A 21733-nucleotide genomic window follows, 5' to 3' on the forward strand; every position below is an offset into this window, starting at 1 on the left:
TAAAACCATATTTAAGACTTACTAACAGCCCTGGCCAGTTTGGCTCAGCAGTTAGAGCGTAGGCCTGCAGTCCTGAGAGACCCGGGTTCGGTTCCCGCTAAGGGCACGTACTTCGGTTGCAGTTTGTCTCCGGCCCTGGTTGGTCGTGCGGGTGGCAGCCACTCGATGTGTCCCTTCGCGTCGATGTTTCTCTCTCTCTCTCCCTTCCTCTCTCTCCCTCCCACTCTACCTGTACAAAAAATGGAAAAATATCCTCGGGTGAGGAAAAAAAAAAAAAAAAGACTTACTAACAGAAGTCTTTTTTATCAGATTTCTGGAATGTACAATATTGATGCAGTTCAAGCTATGGCTATCGATGGTTGTTACTAAGACAGCGAGACTGACATGGACCAGACTTCCTTTTCTCTCCACTCAGAAGAAGACTCCATTCGAGGAAGAAGAGTCACAGACAGCCCCAGTGCAGATTCATCTCAGATAAAGAAAAGAAAATCTCTCGGAGGGCAAGTTGGTAGAATTGTTCTGGAGAACAACCATGTCATTGACACCTGTTCAAGGGTTTTATTTCCCGTTGTGTATATTATATTTAATTTGTTTTATTGGGGTATATATGTATGAAGAGGAATTCCCAGTATATAGAAACTCGTTTTGGAGTCAGATTATATTGAGCAACAACAAGTGACTATAAACTGGACAGTGCTAGATGGAACTGAGAGTCAGCCAGCCACAACTCCGGGCCTAAAGAATATTGGAGTCCAGCCAGTGTGGCTCAGTGGTTGAGTATCAACCCATGCACCAAGAGGTCGCCGGTTCAGTTTCTGGTCAGGGCACTTGCCCAAGTTGTGGGCCTGATCCCCAGTGAGGGGCATGCAGGAGGCGGCCAAATGATGTTCTCTCTCATGGATGTCTCTATCTCTCTCCCTCTTCCTTCCTCTCCCTCTAAAATCAATAAAGAAAAAAAAGAAAGAAAGAATATCCCATTAAGGTGGTACCATGGACACTCATACAGCTGTGATTCCATGCAGACTTTCCCTCTACCATCTCCAGCCACATCGTTTATCTATGTCACTGACATGTCTGTTATGTTATCTAGTCCAAGGGGGACAGAGAGCTGTAAACCTCACTCAGTCCTCCATACTTCCCAAGTTAAAATAATACATCACACTTCAATAATGGCCTCTTATATTTTGTAGTTGAGGTATCATTTTCATAGCTTTTTGGATGTATTTAATAAGTTACTTTATTCACCAAATGTTTATTGACCTCCTGCATGTGCCAGGCACTTTATTAGGTGCTATATACTAACAAAAAGAATACAAATCGGCATTCCTACCATCAGTGAGTGCAAGAACAGTGAACTGGTAGCCATGAGAAGTGACAACTGTAATAATGGATATTACATCTGAGGTATGCTTGCTGCCCTGAGTTCTGGAAAGGGGGTTCCAAAAGAAGGAAAATAACATCCATGAAGGAAAGTGGACTTTCAATTTATAAGCAACTGAAGATGCTTCCAGATGTGGTATTGAGCGACAGATTTAATAAGATATACAGAACCTGTCGTAATCTTTGGTAACTTTGGTTGAATGAAGTAAATCAGGTCAAGTGGATATTAAATAGATGTTCATTAAGTAGAAAAACATCCAATGACCAGCATTCATTTTGCACACTGGCAGTGCATACTTTTATGTTGAGTATTTTGTAAAAAAGATTCTATTTAGAGGTAAGCCCTTCATAGGAAGTATAAAATATCTCCCTTCCTTTTTTGATTTCTGGGATTGAATTAAGGGAAATAAATTAAGCAGTATTATTTTCAGTGCATTGTCATTTATTTCACCACAAAGTGAACCAAAATGATTTGAATTATTTCATGCCAGGTGAAGAGGCAAATAACTTTCTTCTTGTTTCCCAATAAATTAGTCTTGATTCTCTGCTGTGAATGACATAGTGTTCTAGAAACTTACCTTCCTCTTGGGTGCAAAAGATTTAGAAGCAAATTATTATTTTTTATTATGGCTTCCTTCATGGGCAGATTAATTCTGGGATACTTCATTTTATTTTCTTGATACAACTTTTCCAATTCTTTCAAAACTTTCCAAGGATTATATTTTTCTAGGAGACTGTCCAAACTTGAACTAATATAATTTATTTAAAATGTTTCTCCATTTTATTTATTTAAGTCTCCATTAAATAAAATTTATAACTATTTATTTAATAGCTTTTAAGCTTGAATTAAAAAGGGATAGTATTTTTGCAGGATATTTTCAAAATACAGAACAGATTAATATCTTTGGTGATTCTTTAGGAATTTATTGCTATTATTTAAGCAGAGTACTACAGTTGGATCAACATTTCTGATTTTGATGTACTCTGTATATAACTGGTGTTTTTTTTTTTTTTTTTTAAAGTACAAATCTATAAATAAACAGAACAAATCTACACTCTTCCCTTCTTCCAACTCTAGTTCTTCAGACATTGCTGTTTTTCTCATGCTTTGAACTAGAACATTCAGGATGTCACATGTTTTCCCTGGGCATATTCGATGCACAGTTTTAAATCAAATGCATCACTCAATACACTGGGCAATCTTGGCTACAAGGATGGGTCTCTGCCATGCTGCACATACACGTGGCGTTGCTCTTGAGGAACATTCATGCACAGTTGTTGGCCAAACATAACTTTTGTTAATGGCTAGAAATGCAGGCATTGTATTCTTTAGTAATAAATGTCTAACTCTGAGAAATAAACTATCTTTACTACTCAAGGGAAATATTAGATCATTCAGAATGAGCTCCTAGGTTTCTAGCCAGTTTCTTCTCAAATTGGTGGTTTGTGAAGTCTGTGAACAGAGCTGTTCTTGTGAGCATCACTTCGGTTAGGGAGCAAAAAAGTTTCTGATTTGGGTCTTAGTTCAAGAAGAATGAAATCACATTTACATGGGAAATATATGAGTGACAGACAAATGAGTTACCTCATTTTGCTTGTTACTTCATTTACTGATTACACTTTGTAACAGACTGTTGGTGATTGCTCACTGAGGGGTAAGCTTGGATAAAATGCAAGGATATCAGAAAATAAGCTGCTTTCTAACATTAAGAAATAGCCAGCCAGCTCTAAACTGCCTAAATATAGAAATGGGCTCTTTTTCAGAACTGCTCTGGAAATGTGTGTGTGTACTTTTTTAAAAAATAAGAATGACCAGTCTGGGGTGGAATGAATTTTATTTATTTTAATTTTTTTTTTTTTATCCTCACCCGAGGACATTTTTCCATTTTTTGTTCAGATAGAGTAGGAGGGAGAGAGAGGAAGAGAGAGAGAGAGAGAGAGAGAAACATCAATGTGAAAGGGACACATTGAGTGGCTGCCACCTGCACAACCCAACCAGGGCCGGGGACAAACTGCAACAGAGGTACGTGCCCCTAGCGGGAACCGAACCAAGTCTCTCTGGACCGCAGGCCGACGCTCTAACTGCTGACCCAAACTGACCAGGGCATGTAGAGATACATTTTAAACTTAATTTTATCATTTTGTTCTGATTACAAAAGAAATACAATTTCATTATAAAAATTAAAAATATCAATTGGCAAAAGAAGAATCATCCACTCAGAATTAAACAGTTAACATTTTAATGTATAGCCTTAGAGTTTTTCTGTGCATGACATGTATTTTTCTAGTGGAATCATTTTGTATATACTTTAATTATTGATTTAAACACAGATCATAACAAGCACTGTGTTGGGGATACAGTAATAAAAAATGGACCTAGTCCCTGACTTATTGGACTTGCATTCTATTCAGAAATGTGTCTAAAGTAAGCCATTTGTAATCAAATGTTCTTTTCTGGATCATAAACAAGTTTCTTTTATTAAAAATTTTTTTTCATAAACAATTGTTATACAATTTTTTCTTCCTGCAAACTAACTTTTATATGCTGCAGAGCAGTCCCCTGATTGGGTTCACCATAGTTTCCTTAACCTGTCTCCTCCTGCGGACATTTGCTTTATTTCCTATTCTGTGCTATTATAATGGGTTACAAGTACCAACCTAAAGAATATTTAGACATAAAATTATTTTATTTATTTTTTTTCCTTTTTTTTTTTTTTTAAATTCAGATAGAGTGGGAGGGAGAGAGAGGAAGAGAGAGAGAGAGAGAAACATCAATGTGAAAGGGACACATCGAGTGGCTGCCGCCCGCACCAACCAACCAGGGCCGGGGACAAACTGCAACCGAAGTACATGCCCTTAGCGGGAACCGAACCCGGGTCTCTCTGGACCACAGGCCGATGCTCTAACCGCTGAGCAAAACCGGCCAGGACTAGACATAAAATTATTTTAGAAACAAATGAAATTCCTAGCCATATCCAAATTTCAGCATTTATTTCCTTGGTAAGAATCCCTGTTTGCAACTATAATCTGCCATGTCAGATTCATTCACTTATCTACTCAGAAGCTCTGGGGTATGGATTACTGTCGTTGAGAAACCTTTTCATTTTTAATTTATCTGCGCCCCACCCCCAACAAAGCCTCCATCATATTGTATTGTGCCACTTATAAGTATGTTCAAATCACACACACACACACACACACACACACACACACACATTTTGTTGTTGTTAATCCTCACTCCAGCATATTCTTCTATTGCACACACAATTTTTTAACATGGAGATTAATGGGGAAAGGAATTATACTTAATTTTATAATCATTATTAAGGTCAAAATTTAGTTAGATTAAATAACACCTTCAAATAATCAAGAGAACAAGGTGGTAAGGAAATTGTTATTTCAAGTACAATCCTGTACCTGATGTTGCTCATATTTCTATCAGGTCCTTAGGCACAGCAGTCCATGTTATACTCCATCTATTGGACCAGAGCCATCTCGACTGTTCTTGTAGACACTGCTTTAAAACACCCAATCAGACTGTAAAGTTCTGGTCAATTTCAAAGTCCTATCAATTTCTAATTGCGACTTGATATCCCTCGATTTAACAAAAACTTGAACCTTTTTTTCTCATAAAGAAATCTTGAAGGACAAAATGTACTAGATAATTAAAGAGAAGATTTTACAGGCTATGGACATAGGAAGAATTTCATTAATGAGGAATGTTTCCAAGGAAAGGAAGGAGCCTAGAAATCCACATGAGCAGGTAAACAAGAGTCATAGTCAGTGAGGAAGAGGAGTGAGTCTTATCTTGGAGATAAGAGAGCATGTGGTCACTTCGCAGAAAAGAAAAGGGTGTGGTGGTGGTGGGTGGATTTCTCTATTCTTGCTGCTCTCCAGGTACACAGGGGCCGAGTTCAAGTTCAACACTGTCTGTTGTTCTTCCGTTTCAGTCAACTGCTCACTTATACTTTTTGTTTCACAATGGGGCCAGGTGTGGAAGAGAGATTTCACAGTCGCTGAGAAAAATAATAATGGTTTTGTTTTCAATATATTGATACTTAATTTGTTGTAAGAAACATTGATCTACATTTTATTATTCATTAGGTCATTTGAAAGATGAGCTATAACTTTTAGTCCTAAAGTCAATACATTATAGAATTTATTTTCTACAAGAGTGCTTCAAAAGCTCCCTACAAGGTTGTGTAGTTGATCACTCCTTCCTTGCCTTAGCCAATTAAAAGTAGATAAAAGTTGGAAAGTCTTTAGCAACTTTTTAAAAAAATATTTTCCATTGTGAAGTGATAAGACTTTCTGAAGTTTGGCAGATGAGCCTGAGTCCTTTAAAAGTGACATACAGGTTCTGATCTTGCCAAGATGACTAGCTAACTGGATGAGGCATCTTAAGAAAGGAAGTGCTTGCACCCATTCATTTCTCTACTTTTCAGAGAACATTAATGCTGGTGTTTCAAGTGTTTTGCACTTTGAAGAAGTGTTATAAACATAAACCCACACATCAAATACATTTTTAGAGCAATCACACCATCCCCAATGTTTTGTGAATTAGGTTGTATCTTGAATGAGGTCATATTTAAGTTAAATGGTGAACCAGTGTGAAAGGAGGCTTGTTCCAGCCCAGTCCCCCTCCAAACACATTGTGGCACTACCAGTCTAGGGCACAGAAACACTGTGGGGTGTGCACCCCATCCCAGCCCTCCCTGTATCTGTGTACAGCGCCCTGCCAGAGGTGGAGGGCAGCTGTGGGCAAGGGCTTGGGTGGGGGAAGGGTACGGGAAAGGAAGAACAGATCCCATCCCACAGGCAGGAGGCAAACTGCAAGTGCCAAGTGCCAGGGCATGCTCTCTTGTTCCAGCAGACGTCACTTACAGAACAAAATCAAAATGGTGGGCCCTGTGTGACAGTGCACCCCGCTGGAAGGTTCACCCATCAGCTGTGGGGTGGGGGGATTCAGGCCATGATCAGTTCACCGGAGAGACTGGGTTCCCACCCCTGCTCGGGGAACAGCAGTGTTGGTCCAGTGGCTAGCAGAACTGAGCTATCTATGATTGTGAGAAAAAAATTACAGAAACAAAAATAACTATTTAATGACCCTTTGGAGTAAATTAGTTGGGGACTCGACAGTAATTTGCTTCTTGTCCTCTGGAAGAGCTTTTTTTTTTTTTTTTCCCCTCACCCGAGGATATTTTTCCATTTTTTTTTGTACAGATAGCGTGGGAGGGAGAGAGAGGAAGGGAGAGAGAGAGAAACATCGACGTGAAGGGACACATCGAGTGGCTGCCACGCGCACGACCAACCAGGGCCGGGGACAAACCGCAACCGAAGTACGTGCCCTTAGCGGGAACCGAACCCGAGTCTCTCCGGACCGCAGGCCGACGCTCTAACCACTGAGCCAAACTGGCCAGGGCTGGAAGAGCTTTTAAACTTAAGGACTAAAAGCAAAAGACAAAGAAAAAACAAAATACTTTAAACAGTACATTAGAAATGTCATAGATTCTAGAAGCTCCCTAGGCAAAATAATAGGCTATTCTCAGTCACAATGTCCCTCTTCCTCACTTTCTCTCCCTCTTCCTTTTCTTTAGACATGACAGGCACTCTATTTAGGTTTAAAGATGGAATGAGCATAACGGTTTTGTGTGCCATGCTAAGAAATCTGGATTATAATTAAATATTGCACAGAACACACTGAAAGACTAATTTTGCATCAGGGAAACTCCTATACAAGATATATGATTTCGCCCTGGCCAGTTTGGCTCAGCGGTTGGAGCGTCGGCCTGCGGTACAGAGAGACCCGGGTTCGGTTCCCGCTGAGGGCATGTACCTTGGTTGCAGTTTGTCCCCCTGCCCTGGTTGGTCGTGCGGGTGGCAGCCACTCGATGTGTCCCTTCACATCGATGTTTCTCTCTCTCTCTCTCCCTCCCTCTCTCTCCCTCCCACTCTATCTGAACAAAAAAATGGAAAAATGTCCTCGGGTGAGGATAAAAAAAAAAAAAGATATATGATTTCCCTTGTACTTGTTCTGTTAGACATCCTAGAGGCTTTTCTATGTGAGGCAAATGGTTTTTTGTGTTGACATTGGAACTTTACGGCAGACACAAAGTACTGCTTTCCCACATAAAAGACATATGTGAGACAGAATTCACCATTTTCTGAACCCCTGTAACACCAAGACGGTTATATATTATCTCGAGTAAAGGGGGGGGAGGGGAGGGAGAGAGGGAGAGAGAGAATGGAAGAGAGAGAGAGAAACATGGGTGTGAGAAAGACACATTGGTTGCCTCTGTATGTACCCCAACTGGGGCCAGTGATTTAACCTGCAACTTAGGTAGGTGCCCTTGATTGGGAATTGAACCCATGACCCTTTGGTGCATGGGTCGACACTCTAACCACGCAGCCACACTGGCCAGGGCTTGAGTAGACGTTTTGAAGTCAAAATAAAGAGCAAAGTATATTACCAATATATCATTTCAAGTAGATTAGAGGTGGTTTTATTTTATTTTTTGTAGTCTTTACTTAAAAGGCTAAATTTTTATGGTCTTTATTTACTGTTGACAGTATTACACATGTTCCCCATTTTAAAGGGCTACATTTGATGTGAACTCTGAGTTTCCCCGACTGGAATCTGACAGGAAGCTTGTGAGTTAATAATGGGAGGTAGAAAACAATGAAAAAGGACTAACAGTTGAGTGGTTTGGCTTCAATCTTGTTTGTGTTACTGCCTACCTGTGTGACCTTGTGCAGTTACTTACTCTTTGCTCACCCGGTTTCCCCAACTATACAATGGAGTTAAGCGCAGGATGTAGTGAGGATGAGGTGAGGGGTCGATGAAACACCTAGCTAGCATGGTGCCTGACAGATGGGAAGAATTCGGTTCAAGGCTTGCTATTGTCGTTAGTTCAGGACAAGTGCTAAACAAGGGTATATACTTTGTTCCCATCTGCTCTTGTGTCGCTGGATCATCAGAAACAGCCCTAGGCCTCAATGACCTTGACAGAGTGAAATGACTTCCTTTGGGTGGCTCTTCTGGGTGTCCACAGGGCAGAGACAGTACAGGCCGGAGAAGGGGTGTGTCACTGATACCCCTGCCCACTGCTTCGAGCCTCCCTTCCCAAATTAGAGCCAAGGGAGAGACTTAGGCCTCCATTACTTAAATAATTGCTTTTCTTCTTTGGTTGTATAGCTACAGTAACAAAGAATTTTCAGTATCGTTTTAAACCAGGCTTAATTCTCTCTCTGGGAGCAAAGTGACATAAATTTCAGTTGACTTAGTATAAAAAAGCACAGCTAGCATAGAAAGCCCCAAGGAAAGCGATGGAGAACCTGGACCACCAGCTCCCTAAACTCCCTTCCGCTCTCCGGGCCTCAGTTTCCCCACTCATTAAAGGAACAAGATGGACTAGAACGCATTCCCAAATCCAGAGCCTCATTCAGCCCTCAACTCAAAAAAAAGCAACCAATTTATTTCCTTTAACATCAAAGAAAGAAACCCGTGGGGTGAGTACCGAGCCCCTGGGGTGCGGGCGCCGGAAGCACCACCCCGCGGGCCCCGGAGGCCGGGAGCGGGAGCCGGCCCAGCCCCAGCGCGCCGCCCGGGAGCGTGTGCACGCCGCCCCGCCCCGCCCCGCCCCGCCCCGCCCGCGCGGCCACGCGCAACAGGCCACGCCGGTGAGTGGAGCGGTCCGGCCCGCAGTTCCGCGCTGCCGCAGGCGGGTCCGTGCTCCGGGGCGGGGGGGAAGGTGGGGGAGGTGGGGGGGCCGCGGGGCTCCGGGCGGCGGGGCCTGGGTCGGCGGGTGCCGGTCGGCGCGGGGCTGGGGGCTCCCTCCGACCTGCCGCGTGGCCCCGGGGACGGGCCGCGTGCACACGCCTGCCGCTTCCCGCCCGGAGTGGCTGGCGAACGGCCCGGGCACCGGGTAGCCCACGTGCTCGCGGGGGTCCGCACGCAGACCGGACGCTCCACGGAAAGTTGGAGGTTGGCAGGGAGGGGACGCGCCGGGCTGTGTGCGGCCGGGCCGCCGCGTGGGAAACCCGGCCTGGGGCGAGGGCGGCGCGTCTCCTTCGTCCACCCCGACTTTAACATCACCCTCCTTAATCAGCCTGCCCTTCCTAATCCTTCATTTGTCACCAATATTTCTAGAACAGCTGCCCTACAGTTGGGTTGTCCAACAGGTTAGTAAGACCAGGTTGTTGGCTGTTTTCCGGAAGTACAGTCCTGGGAGTCACCGGGTCTAATTACTCCACTAATTAGCTTCAGTTCGGCGCCAGGCCTTTGATTTCACTGGGCTCATGTTTAAGTTTAAGTGGAGGAACCTGCTACCATTGCTTGGATGGATTTTCTCTCTCTGGCCGCCTCCTTGGTAACGTCATGGTTCCTAACGTACATTAATGAGGTGTAGTCCATTTTTTTTTTTTCTAAAATTAAAGACAAAACTGCTAATCACAGCTTTAGGTAAACAACTAGTTTTCCCTCTCTGAATCAATAGACATTTCTGTGGGCCTAAGCAACCTTGTTACTGGCAGTATGTCCTTTATGACAGGTAGGGTGTGTGTATGTGTTTAATTGAGCTGTTTGACTACTATCCTCTGTGTTGGTGGATCTAAAATTTACCTAGAGAACATACTACATTGATGCAGGTTTCTGGGCCCAGCTACCAGAAGTGCTCATCCAGTAGGCTTGATGTGGGGCCCAGAAACGCATGTTCACAAGTGCCCTGTAAAATACTGCTCTGCTCTTTTGATTATAAAGACACACCTCCTTCCCCATGGGTAATAACCACTGATGGCTAAGATGCCTTTCAGCTCTGACAATACTGTTGAACACCCAAGGGCCAGCTGCTGTCAGAATAATTCCCACTGAACAAACCATTTGTTTCCTCCCAACTTTGGTTTCTGTAAGGCTTTTGAGATTTTTCTCTAAAATTATATACCAAAGATGAAAAGGAAAAAGTGTCAGCAAACTTTTTTTTTATTTTTTTATTTTTTTTCTTTATTGATTTTAGAGGGAGAGGGAGAGAGAGATAGAAACATCAATGAGAGAGAGCATTGATTGGCCGCCACCTGCATGCCCCCCACTGGAGACCTGGCCCACAACCTGGGCATGTGCCCTGACCGGAATCGAATCAGCGACCTCTTGGTGCATGGGTCGACGCTCAACCACTGAGCCACACCGGCCGGGCTAAAAGTCTCTTTTCTTTTCTTTTCTTTGTTTTGTACATGCCCCTAGCGGGAACCAAACCCGGGATTCTCTGGTCTGCAGGCCAATGCTTCAACCGCTGAGCCCAACAGGCCCAGGCAGCAAACATTTTTGAGGGACCTCCTTATGTACCACTCACTCTGCTAGATTCTGGGTGTGTGCAAATCTCTGTCCCTTCCCCCAAGAAGCTGTGTTTTGACTTCCTGTCAGTAATTTCGCATAGACAAGGTTAGAACACTTGACAATAGAAAGGTTCTGTTTGTATTTGTTGGCTGTAGAATGGGTCTCAATATTGATTTTCCTGTAGAGTTGTAATCCTTCAGAGTTGTTTAGTTAGTGGTTTTTTTGTTTGTTTTAATTTCTAAAATCTGGGCAGTTAGTAAAATATGAACCTTGAATCTTTTCTTTTGATTTAATCACTTTACATTTTAATGATTATAGTCAACTCAAATTGTACAATTGCTTTAAAAAACTTTTTCTAATTGACATATTGTATGTCAATTATATGTTAAATATGACAATAATTGACATATTTCAATTAGAAATATGTGCAGGCTGTACTTTTCTGGACAAAGCATTCTTTAGCTTAATTATCGTATTTCTTAGATTGTAAGATATTTTACTTTTTACTGTTTCTGAAATTATGATGCATCTTATAATTTTTTTGTTGATATTTTTTTTTTTAGAGGGAGGAAGGGGGAGAGAGATGGAAACATTGGTGTCAGAGAGAAACATTGATTGGCTGCCTTCTGCATGTCCCCCACTGGGGATTGAGCCCCAAATCCCGGGCATGTGTCCTGACAGGGAATCGAACTGGGACCTCTCAGTTCATGGGATGACGCTCAATCCACTGAGCCACACTGGCCGGGCAATATTTTGTACGTTTAGTGTGGTATGGAATGTCATCTCTTCTCCTCTCCACTTCTCAGAGCCTATTAAAAAGAATTATTTTACAATATGGATAGTGTGAGAATCGGAGAGATAGTATATTTTCCCAGTAACCTCTAAGCTAGGTTCCAGTGAACTGAGCCTCAAATCATTTCAGTATGAACATAGAGAAACATAAATGATGTCATGGCAGTATAAATAATGAAATGTATATTCTAACAAAAGTATTTGTTATATAGTGTTAGGGTTTGTTAGAGATCATAGATGGAAAAATGCTTTAAGTGATTATATTTTTGGCTTACTTATTCTGTACACTTTGTCTAACCAGGAGTGTGCTTGTACTGTATTCATATGTTATGCTTAAAAGCCTTTCAGCCCTCGCCAGTATGGCTCAGTTGGTTGGAGCCTTGTACATCAAATGGTGATGGGTTCGATTCCTGGTCAGGGCACATACCCAGGTTTTGGGTTCGTTCCCCGTTGGGCCCATGTGGGAGGCAACTGATTGATGCTTCTCTCTCACATCAGTGTTTATCTTTCTCTCTCCCTTCCTCTCCCTAAAAATTAATTAAAAAAAAAAAAAAAAGAAGAAGAAGAAAAGAAAAGCCTTTCAATTGCATTTTTCTGCTGCTGATATTCCTTTAATTTTAACCTGACCGATTGTGAGGGATAAGAGGATGTGTGGTTGAATATGAAACTACTTTTTCATCATAGGGTACTTTTAATGATACAAGCCTTTTGAGCCAGTTTAACTGTTTTCATTTTAATTTTTTTATTAATAATTTTGTTAAACTTCACCCAAGGATATTTTTTCCATTGATTTTTTTTTTTTTTTTGATCCTCAACCAAGGATACTTTTCCATTGATTTTTCAGATAGAGTAGGAGGGAGGGAGGGGGGGGGAGAGAGAGAGAGAGAGAGAGAGAGAGAGATGCATGTGAGAGAGACACATCAATTGGTTGCCTCCCGCGTGTGCCCTGAACCACACTGGCCAGGGCTAAGCACAGTGAGTCACTCTTAACATTTAAATGGTGGTATGGATGCTCCTGAAATCAAAGTTCCCTGATGTGAGCCATAAACTAACCTTTCATAGGATAGCAGTGCCCTTTACTAATCTGTTTTCTTATCTGGGTTCCAAGTACTAGCAGTACTTTGTCTCACTGAAGCCTTGATTCTTTCGTTGAGAAATCAAAATAGTCTGGAAAACTTAAAATGAATAGGAAACATTTTCAGCAAATTTTTGTCTCATTGATGACATATTGTAAAACACTAAAGTTAATTTTTTCCCTAAACTTAAGCTCTTACCCTTCCAATGCAGACTTTTAATGTCTATTTTTATTAGCTTTCCACCATCATCCTATTTTCCCACCAAAAGCACTTGATCTGAGCTATTTGTGGGTACAAAATTTAGAAGCTAAAATGAGGTCACTAGAGAGTTTGGTATTTTGAATTTTCTACTTTCTAATTTTAGTTCAGTTTACATTTGGGTTGCATTCCAAAGGTTTATTTATAAATTAGTTGTTGCAATATGTAACAAATTATTCCAGGGTTTACTCCTAGGTCAGACCACTTACTTAGTTCATATTGTAGCTGAGCTGCAGCTTGGTTATAATGACGAAGTAGCAGAAAACAGTGTTCTTGCAATTCTGATAGTCCAACAAGATGGGAAACTGTAACATCTATAAATAAGTTACTGGACTCTGGGAAAAACTGTTTTTTATCAGTGCAGGTTTTAACAACCTTTTTTAGGGGGACAGAGACTCCTTTAAGAATCTGGTGAAATCAGTAAATTCCACAACCCCCCCCCCCCCCCACTGCCTCCCAGAAAAAAAGTTCAAATAGAAATTTGCATTTTCAGGAAATACATCTAATATGAATGACTATTTTGAACCCCAAATGACGGACACTTGCATGATAAGTGTGACTATAGATGTGGTTTGGACAATTTTGTGAGGTTTGGTAGTGTTTGGGGGTGTTGCTCCCCTCACTACTGCAGTGTGGTCTGTGGACCAGCAACAGCTGCATTGCATGGGACCTTGTTAGAGATGCAGAATCTCAGTCTGACCTCCGATCTAATGCCCAGGTGATGTGTGTTGCACATTCAAGGTGGAGGAGTGTTATGGTAGAGGTCAATGATGTGGGGATTTAGTTATGTTTAACAGTTACAGCTTTTTAGAGATTTGGGATATACCTATTGTTATTCTTTTCAGCTTCTAATTATTATTAGTATTATTTTTTAAATGGGAGAGAGGTTTCCGATAAAGTAGCACTTTTTAGGAATAAGCTGAGATTTGGAAGTGAGGAGGTTCACGTGGTTGAGGAAGACTTGGGAGTGGGCGACTTCTTGCTCTGGCCACCGGCTAACACCACTGGCCCAGGACATGTTGGTTGCTGTCCTGAGCAGCAGTTGGGGGTGGTGCTGGGTGAGGAGCACCTGGCAGTGGGCAGCTATTGGTGGCTCCCAAGTCAAGTGTTTATAACCCAAAATACATCTCATTAGATTTGAGACCTGGTACTGATGGAAGCTAAATGAAAGGTTTTTGATTTCGCTGTGTTAATGGCCACAGGCTAAAACTGACTGGGAACCACTGAGATAGTTGAATCATTTAAGTTGGGATAATTATACTTCCTAATAAACAAGGAATTCCACAATGTGGTGCTTGTGTGCAAGGAAAACACACTTTCCTTTAGATGAATGTGTGAGCTAGTGTTTGAGGCTGAGTCACATTTGGGAAAAATGGGGTTGGGCTGAAGGCTCTGTGGCACTCTGGAGGAAAGGCCTTGACTACGGAGTCCCATGAGGGCCCCGGTCCTGTGGCTGTGTGCATGATCTGCGAACCCCAACACATGTTCTTTGTTCTTTTGTAGGTTTGCGTTTCCTCACAGCTTTGTCTCAAAGACTGAATGATGCCAAAGAAAGCCAAGCCTGCTGGGACTGGGAAGGAAGAGGGGCCTGTTCCCTGTAAACAGCTGAAAGTGGGGGCAGCTGGGGGGCCCTCCACTTTAAACTTCGATAGCCCCAGTAGTTTCTTTGAAAGTTTAATCTCACCCATCAAGGCAGAGACTTTTTTCAAAGAATTCTGGGAACAGAAGCCCCTTCTCATTCAGAGAGATGACCCTGCGCTGGCCACATATTACCAGTCCTTGTTCAAGCTATCAGATCTGAAGAGTCTGTGCAGCCGGGGTATGTACTATGGAAGAGACGTAAATGTCTGCCGCTGTGTCAATGGGAAGAAGAAGGTTTTAAATAAAGATGGCAAAGCTCACTTTCTTCAGCTGAGAAAAGATTTTGATCAGAAAAGGGCAACAATTCAGTTTCACCAACCTCAGAGATTTAAGGTAACAGGTTCTCCCCACTGTAGAATCCTTGTATGTTTCAAGTGTTAACATTTGGCCACAGATCAGCTCGGGATGAACCTGTGCTTTGATGTTGATTTGTCTCCTGCCAGCTTAAGAAGAGGTAGCACCTGTTTGGTCTTCAAGTGCGTCCCAAATTAGGAGATTCTGTGGTATCTTTTGGCTAATTGGTTAGAAGATGTCCATTCAGGGTGGACATGGTTGGGTATCATAGAGCTGCAAAAACTAAATTACATTGATAGTTTATAAAGTTTATTAAAGTGATATTATGCCTCCAGGAGCATGTTCTGTGGGCTGGTTTATGTTTTGGTATATAGTAGACATTTCTTTTTTTTTTTGTCCTTATAAATTTAAGGTTGTAAGGTAGCATCCAGGTGGTCATTTTCTTCTTCACGTTGCCTCCGTTTACTGCCTGCATCGACCTAAGTAGAGGCTTCAGAGCCATGACCAGGTCACATGCCAGATGTATGTTCAAGAAACAGATTTTACCCTTATGCACAGCAGCCCACCCATGTGCAGTGAAGGGCTGGGTCCTGCAACTTCCCCCGGGACTGCAGTCATGTGTGTAGGATAGCTTCGATTTGCAAGTGAGACTGGCTAGCTTTTTATTTATTTTTCTATATCAGTGATTGAAGTTTGAGAAATAATTTGCTTCCTCTGTGCTCAGTTTCTGCATTTATAAAAGGCAGACTCAGGATGAACTAATATCCTTTTTTTTTTTTTAATCCTCACCCCAGGATATTTTTTTGTTGCTTTTTAGATAGAGTGGAAGGGCAGGGGGTTGCAGGAGAGAGAAAGAAAAAGAGAAACCGATGTGAGAGAGACACATCTACTGGCTGCGAATTTCTGCACGACCCCCACTGGGGCTGGGATCAAACCTGCATCCCAGGTACGTGCCCCTGACCAGGAATTGAACCTGCGACCCTTTGGTCCACAGGCTGATGCTCGAACTGCTGTGCCAAACTGGCCAGGGCTACTTTTAAATATTTTATTTTAGAGAGAGGGAGAGAGAGAGAGAGAGAGAGAGAGAGAAAGAGAAAGATCGATTGGTTGTCTCTGGCCTGTGCCCTGACTGGGGATCAAACCTGCAATTTGGGTATGTGCGCTGACTGAGCATCAAACCACCACATTTTGGTGCACGGGACCATGCTCCAACCAACTGAGCCACATGGGCCAGGGTTGAGCCAATACACTTTTGTAGAGGTTTGAGATCTTTACGTGACAGGTGGTCCAGAACAATCAATGGCTGCTTGTGAGTTTTGGGTAGTCTCATTCCTATTCAGAAGTCCCCTCCTATGACCCATGGCTGAATCCAGGTGGCAGCATGGGAGAAGGAAGAGCGGTTCGTGAGGTTCCGTACCGAGGGGGGCAGAGTCTGGTTGTGTTGGTGGTTCCTGGGACTTGTCAGTTCCCAATAATGTTTCCTGCTTCTGAACTCAAGAGTCACCTTGTTAGATCCCCTTGTGCCGGTCTGGTGCATAATTGGGAAGATTCCCTTTCTTGTCAAAAGCAGTGGTTCTCAACTGTCCTAATGCTGCGACCCTTTAATACAGTTCCTCATGTTGTGGTGACCCCCAACCATAAAATTATTTTCGTTGCTGCTTCATAACTGTAATTTTGCTACTGTTATGAATCACCATCGGAAATATGTGTTTTCTGTTGGTCTTATATGACCCCTGTGAAAGGGTCGTTTTGACCCCCAAAGGGGTTGCGACCCACACACAGGTGAGATCCTTTCAAAGGATCCTGAGCCTACCTGTGTTCTAGATGAAGTTTAAGTACTCTCAGATTTTTCAGTACAAGTTATGATTCCAGATACTCCATCTCAATCATACCAAGTTGAAATGTCCCTGAAATGCCAACCTTTTGGCCTAAACACCCAAAAGGAATGTATAAGTCACTCGCCAACCGCGTCGAGTTGAATTAAGAAAATGTGGACACTGTGGGGCTTCTCTCTGAGCCAGTCTTTGACTCTTGACCTGGATAGAAGCAGCACTTCTATTTTTTATGTTATTATTTTCTTGAAACAACATTTTTATTAAAAGAGTGGGTTTTAGACACCTAAGAACTATGAACATAAAAGGTCAGCAATGTGGTCACAGACCAGTAGAAAGTTGCCATTTGTCCTGTGTGTGGTGTCCTCTGCGGCTGTCATTCTGTACTTTAGAGTCATCTTGGGCTCTTCCTGCTCATCATTAGGCCTTCCACATTCCTCCCCCCCAATTCCAGGTGGCCAAGAATGTGTTTTTTGTTTTTTTCCCTGTGGACTCAGCTCTTTGGCCCTGTTTATTGAAACAGGAAGGATGAGCTTTCTGTCTAACCTCAGCCCCCGCGCTGTTCAAGGGCACACCCAGTGTTGAGAGACCGGTAGTTGTAGGAGCTCGTGCTACCCCACTAGAGCTGGGTTTTCCAAATACAATGGAACCGTGCTTCTTGAACTGCAGTTCGTTAGAAAACCGAATCATTTCTTTTCCTGTTAGAAATAATGTAAATTGAATTAATCTGTTCCAGCCTCCCTAACGATTTTCTGTTTTAACCTTTCTTGTATACAGTACATGTTTGATGTACTGTTTAATCTGTAAACAAACACTTTAGAAACAAAAGGACATGAAATATAAATGAAAATTTAACAACAGGGAAATGAACTGTATAGTAAAAAATGAAAACCTGTATACACACTAGAACTCACCTTTCATGTTGAGAGCTTTTGATGACTGAATATGGAGAGGGGGGTGGAGGGATAGAGGGAGGTTACTGTTTGGAAGGGAGTCCCCTTTATGAAAATGTCAGGTAGCTGTTCTGGGGTTCTTTCTCTTGTTTCTTGGCTCCACTAGAACTTGCTTCAGGCTCACTGGGCCTCTGTCTCACTGAAAACCTATCCAACGATGTGTGTTTTTACATCTGCCTGAGGTGAAACTGCATTGTCATTGAACCTGTTTCTCGCACACTTTGCTACTTCTTTGTCAGGGTGATATTTCTCTATAAATATTTACAGCACAATATCCTCAGATGTTAACACAAGGTTTGGGGTACACTGACTCATACTCGTGCATTCTCCTTTGTGTGTTACCTGCGAGACATGCGACTGAACATACAGATATCAGCATGAAAAGGTTGTTGGTTTGCCAACCAGACATTTTTTCCCTGAACAACTTGGTCGAGAACCGAATTGTTCAAGATGCGAGAAGGTCGAGAACTGAGGTGTGACTGTATTTACACAATGAGGAGATTGAGTGCTGTGTGTGTGGGAACGGGCATGTTGGTATCAGGGTGGAAAAGGTCTAGAGGCAGGTCAGCGCGCGTTTACTGGGTGTTAGCTTATTCTCGTTAGTCTGGAAGTGTGCTAACCAGAGACCATAGTTGTGTCCCTCCTGCTTTGTGTAATTCATGTATTCACCATCTGGGTGAGTTTAGCAAACACTCACACAAGTGTTAATTTTTGAGTCTTCCAACAGACATTTGAAGTAGGGCAGTCAGTGTGGTCTCCATTTTACATGTGAAAAAACGAGTTCTCAGGTGGGACTTTTCCATAGCTACTCAGTAAGGACTTCTAACTCCAAATTTAAGGCATTTTCTTACTATAGTTTTAAAGATGTTAATTGAAAGGTAGGGCTTTTGTTGTTTGTTTTCGCCTCTCCAGGAATACGCAGGGGCAACTTGTCTGAGCCTTGGCATTCGCTTTTGATCCTTGTGGGTGGGGCAGTGGAGACAGGAGGTTGTACCCAGCCAGGAGAGTGGCTGCTACCTTCCCGTTTTTGTTGTTCTGGTGTCCTTCTTGGCACCTCCAGACAAGAGTTGGGAGTCATGAGTTAAAGGAGAAGACAGATTTCAGGAGCTTTGGTTGTGCTTTAGTTGGTGAAGCAGTAATACTTATGTACTGCTTTGCAATTTAAATAGGATTGGAGATAAGTTATTCTATGATGTTCCCCACAGTCTTAGGGTGGGAGTCTTCATTTTACAAATTAAGAAGCTGAAGTCACCTAGCTGGTAATTATAAGCTGGACTGAAATTGACTGACTCCATATCTCCTTGTAGTAGGTCACACTTAGCAGATGCAGAAGCTAAAGGTCCAGGGGAAAAGGGGAAATATTGTACAATTGATAAGGTTTCTGGTAATCTTTAAGAAGAGACAAACTCATTAATTATATACCGAGATGCTTGAGTTGGGAGCCATAAGTCACCCACATAGACCTGAGACACCTCTCAGGCCACTAGAAAAGAGGGAAGCCCTGGTTTTCAGTGGATTCAGTCACCATTTAAATGTAATTAGTCAGGTCCGGCTGCCCCCCCCCCCCCCATACATGACTCCCTTGGAGCTCTGATTCTTTGCAGCTGTTCAGATGCCATTAAATTATTCTTCCTGTGTTGGGTAGAACCCTTGAGTCCTGAGACCAATCAATACGGTAGTCCAGTGGTCTTTGTAAAGATGTCTTCCTTTTTCGTTCCATGGTAGGACTGATTCTCAAGCTGTGGCCAATGACTTACCCAGCAAATACTTTATATGTTTTAGTGTTTTCTATGTTTTGGTCACATTCATATGCTTGAAACATAACTCTTCAGTGTCCTTTGACTGTCTTTCCTTAAGTCCTTAGAGTGGCTGTATAGTTGTAGTTAGAGATACTGACTCCAGAACTTGGTTGCCTGGATTTGAATCCTGGCTCCATTATTTACTAGCTCTCTGTTCTCGCCTTGGTTTCTTCATCAGGAAACTGGAGATGATGATATAACCCACCATAGAGACAGGGTTGTTGGGAAGGTTGTATAATTAATATAGGTAAGCACTTAGAGACAGTGCCTGGCACATGGGAACTGCTGATGATGTCCACGTGGCCTACTTCCTCCCTCCCTCTTCACATCTGCCTTGTAGGAAGTGCTGATGATGTCCGCGTGGCCTACTTCCCACCTCCCTCTTCACATCTGCCTTATAGGAAGTGCTGATGATGTCTGCGTGGCCTACTTCCTCCCTCCCTCTTCACATCTGCCTTGTAGGAAGTGCTGATGATGTCCGCGTGGCCTACTTCCTCCCTCCCTCTTCACATCTGCCTTGTAGGAAGTGCTGATGATGTCCGCGTGGCCTACTTCCTCCCTCCCTCTTTACATCTGCCTTGTAGGAAGTGCTGATGATATCCATGTGGCCTACTTCCCACCTCCCTCTTCACATCTGCCTTATAGGAAGTGCTGATGATATCAATGGGCCTACTTCCTCCCTCCCTCTTCACATCTGCCTTATAGGAACTGCTGATGATGTCTGTGTGGCCTACTTCCTCCCTCCCTCTTCACATCTGCCTTATAGGAAGTGCTGATGATGTCCGCGTGGCCTACTTCCTCCCTCCCTCTTTACATCTGCCTTGTAGGAAGTGCTGATGATATCCATGTGGCCTACTTCCTCCCTCCCTCTTCACATCTGCCTTATAGGAACTGCTGATGATGTCTGTGTGACCTACTTCCTCCCTCCCTCTTCACATCTGCCTTATAGGAAGTGCTGATGATGTCCGCGTGGCCTACTTCCCACCTCCCTCTTCACATCTGCCTTATAGGAAGTGCTGATGATGTCCGCGTGGCCTACTTCCTCCCTCCCTCTTCACATCTGCCTTATAGGAAGTGCTGATGATGTCCGCGTGGCCTACTTCCTCCCTCCCTCTTCACATCTGCCTTGTAGGAAGTGCTGATGATATCCATGTGGCCTACTTCCCACCTCCCTCTTCACATCTGCCTTATAGGAAGTGCTGATGATATCCATGGGCCTACTTCCTCCCTCTTCACATCTGCCTTGTAGGAAGTGCTGATGATGTCCGCGTGGCCTACTTCCTCCCTCCCTCTTCACATCTGCCTTATAGGAAGTGCTGATGATGTCCATGTGGCCTACTTCCCACCTCCCTCTTCACATCTGCCTTATAGGAAGTGCTGATGATATCCATGTGGCCTACTTCCCACCTCCCTCTTCACATCTGCCTTATAGGAAGTGCTGATGATATCCATGGGCCTACTTCCTCCCTCCCTCTTCACATCTGCCTTGTAGGAAGTGCTGATGATATCCATGTGGCCTACTTCCTCCCTCCCTCTTCACATCTGCCTTATAGGAAGTGCTGATGATGTCCGCGTGGCCTACTTCCCACCTCCCTCTTCACATCTGCCTTGTAGGAAGTGCTGATGATGTCCGCGTGGCCTACTTCCCACCTCCCTCTTCACATCTGCCTTGTAGGAAGTGCTGATGATGTCCGTGTGGCCTACTTCCCACCTCCCTCTTCACATCTGCCTTGGGAAAGTCAGGTTTCTTTCTCTGTCCCAGGAATATATGGCCCCTCTCTAGGCCCCTCAGTCTGACTTATATTCTGAAGAGCAGATTAGTCCCCTTTCCTCCTCCTCTGTTATGCCCAGTCTCTAGGTTATCATTTCTTCTCCAATGCTTTAAATATCACTTTTGTACAGGGTATTTCCAAATGTAAGTCTTTGGTCCTTTTGCCAGAACTTCAGACTGAGATAGCAAGAAACTTGAAACACCTTTACATGGGGGTCCTAGCAGATTAAACTCCACATTCCTAATCTAGAACTCTTTTTTTCCTCTTCAAAAACTCATTCTCTAGCAAGTCTTTCCCATTTCAGTGAATGGAACTGGGAGCTAACTAACTATCCAAGTCAAAACCCCAGAAGTATCTTTTCACTCTTCCCATTCCTGTTCCTCTTTGTATGTAGTCCATCAGCAGGTCCTGTTGGTGCCATTTCCAAGTGCATCTCGACCTTTCTACTTCTTTCTCTCCCCGCTCACCACCCTGGCCACTCCTTGCCTGGGCTGCTGCCTTTGCTTCCCTTCCCATCTCTCTTGCTTTGGACAGCCCATTCTCCACACAATGGTCAGTGAGCTTTTAAAAATATAAATTGGATCATGTTATTTTCCTGCTTAAAATCC

At 43.2% G+C, this 21733-nt stretch overlaps 1 protein-coding gene across 3 annotated transcripts in view; it reads left to right on the top strand.

Annotated features, from left to right (window-relative positions):
* The first annotated feature begins 9059 nt into the window (after window positions 1–9059).
* Window positions 9060–21733, top strand: part of RIOX2 (ribosomal oxygenase 2) — a 28277-nt gene continuing 15603 nt past the window's right edge. For all 3 annotated transcript variants that reach the window (XM_036242826.1, XM_036242827.1, XM_036242828.1), the window contains exons 1-2: window positions 9060–9105; window positions 14338–14808. In XM_036242826.1, coding sequence (XP_036098719.1) covers window positions 14374–14808 — 435 coding nt within the window. In that variant the 5' untranslated portion in view covers window positions 9060–9105; window positions 14338–14373. The remainder of the gene's footprint in view (window positions 9106–14337; window positions 14809–21733) is intronic.

Source organism: Molossus molossus, unplaced genomic scaffold (assembly GCF_014108415.1).
Source record: "Molossus molossus isolate mMolMol1 unplaced genomic scaffold, mMolMol1.p scaffold_m16_p_5, whole genome shotgun sequence".
Classification (NCBI taxonomy): domain Eukaryota; kingdom Metazoa; phylum Chordata; class Mammalia; order Chiroptera; family Molossidae; genus Molossus; species Molossus molossus.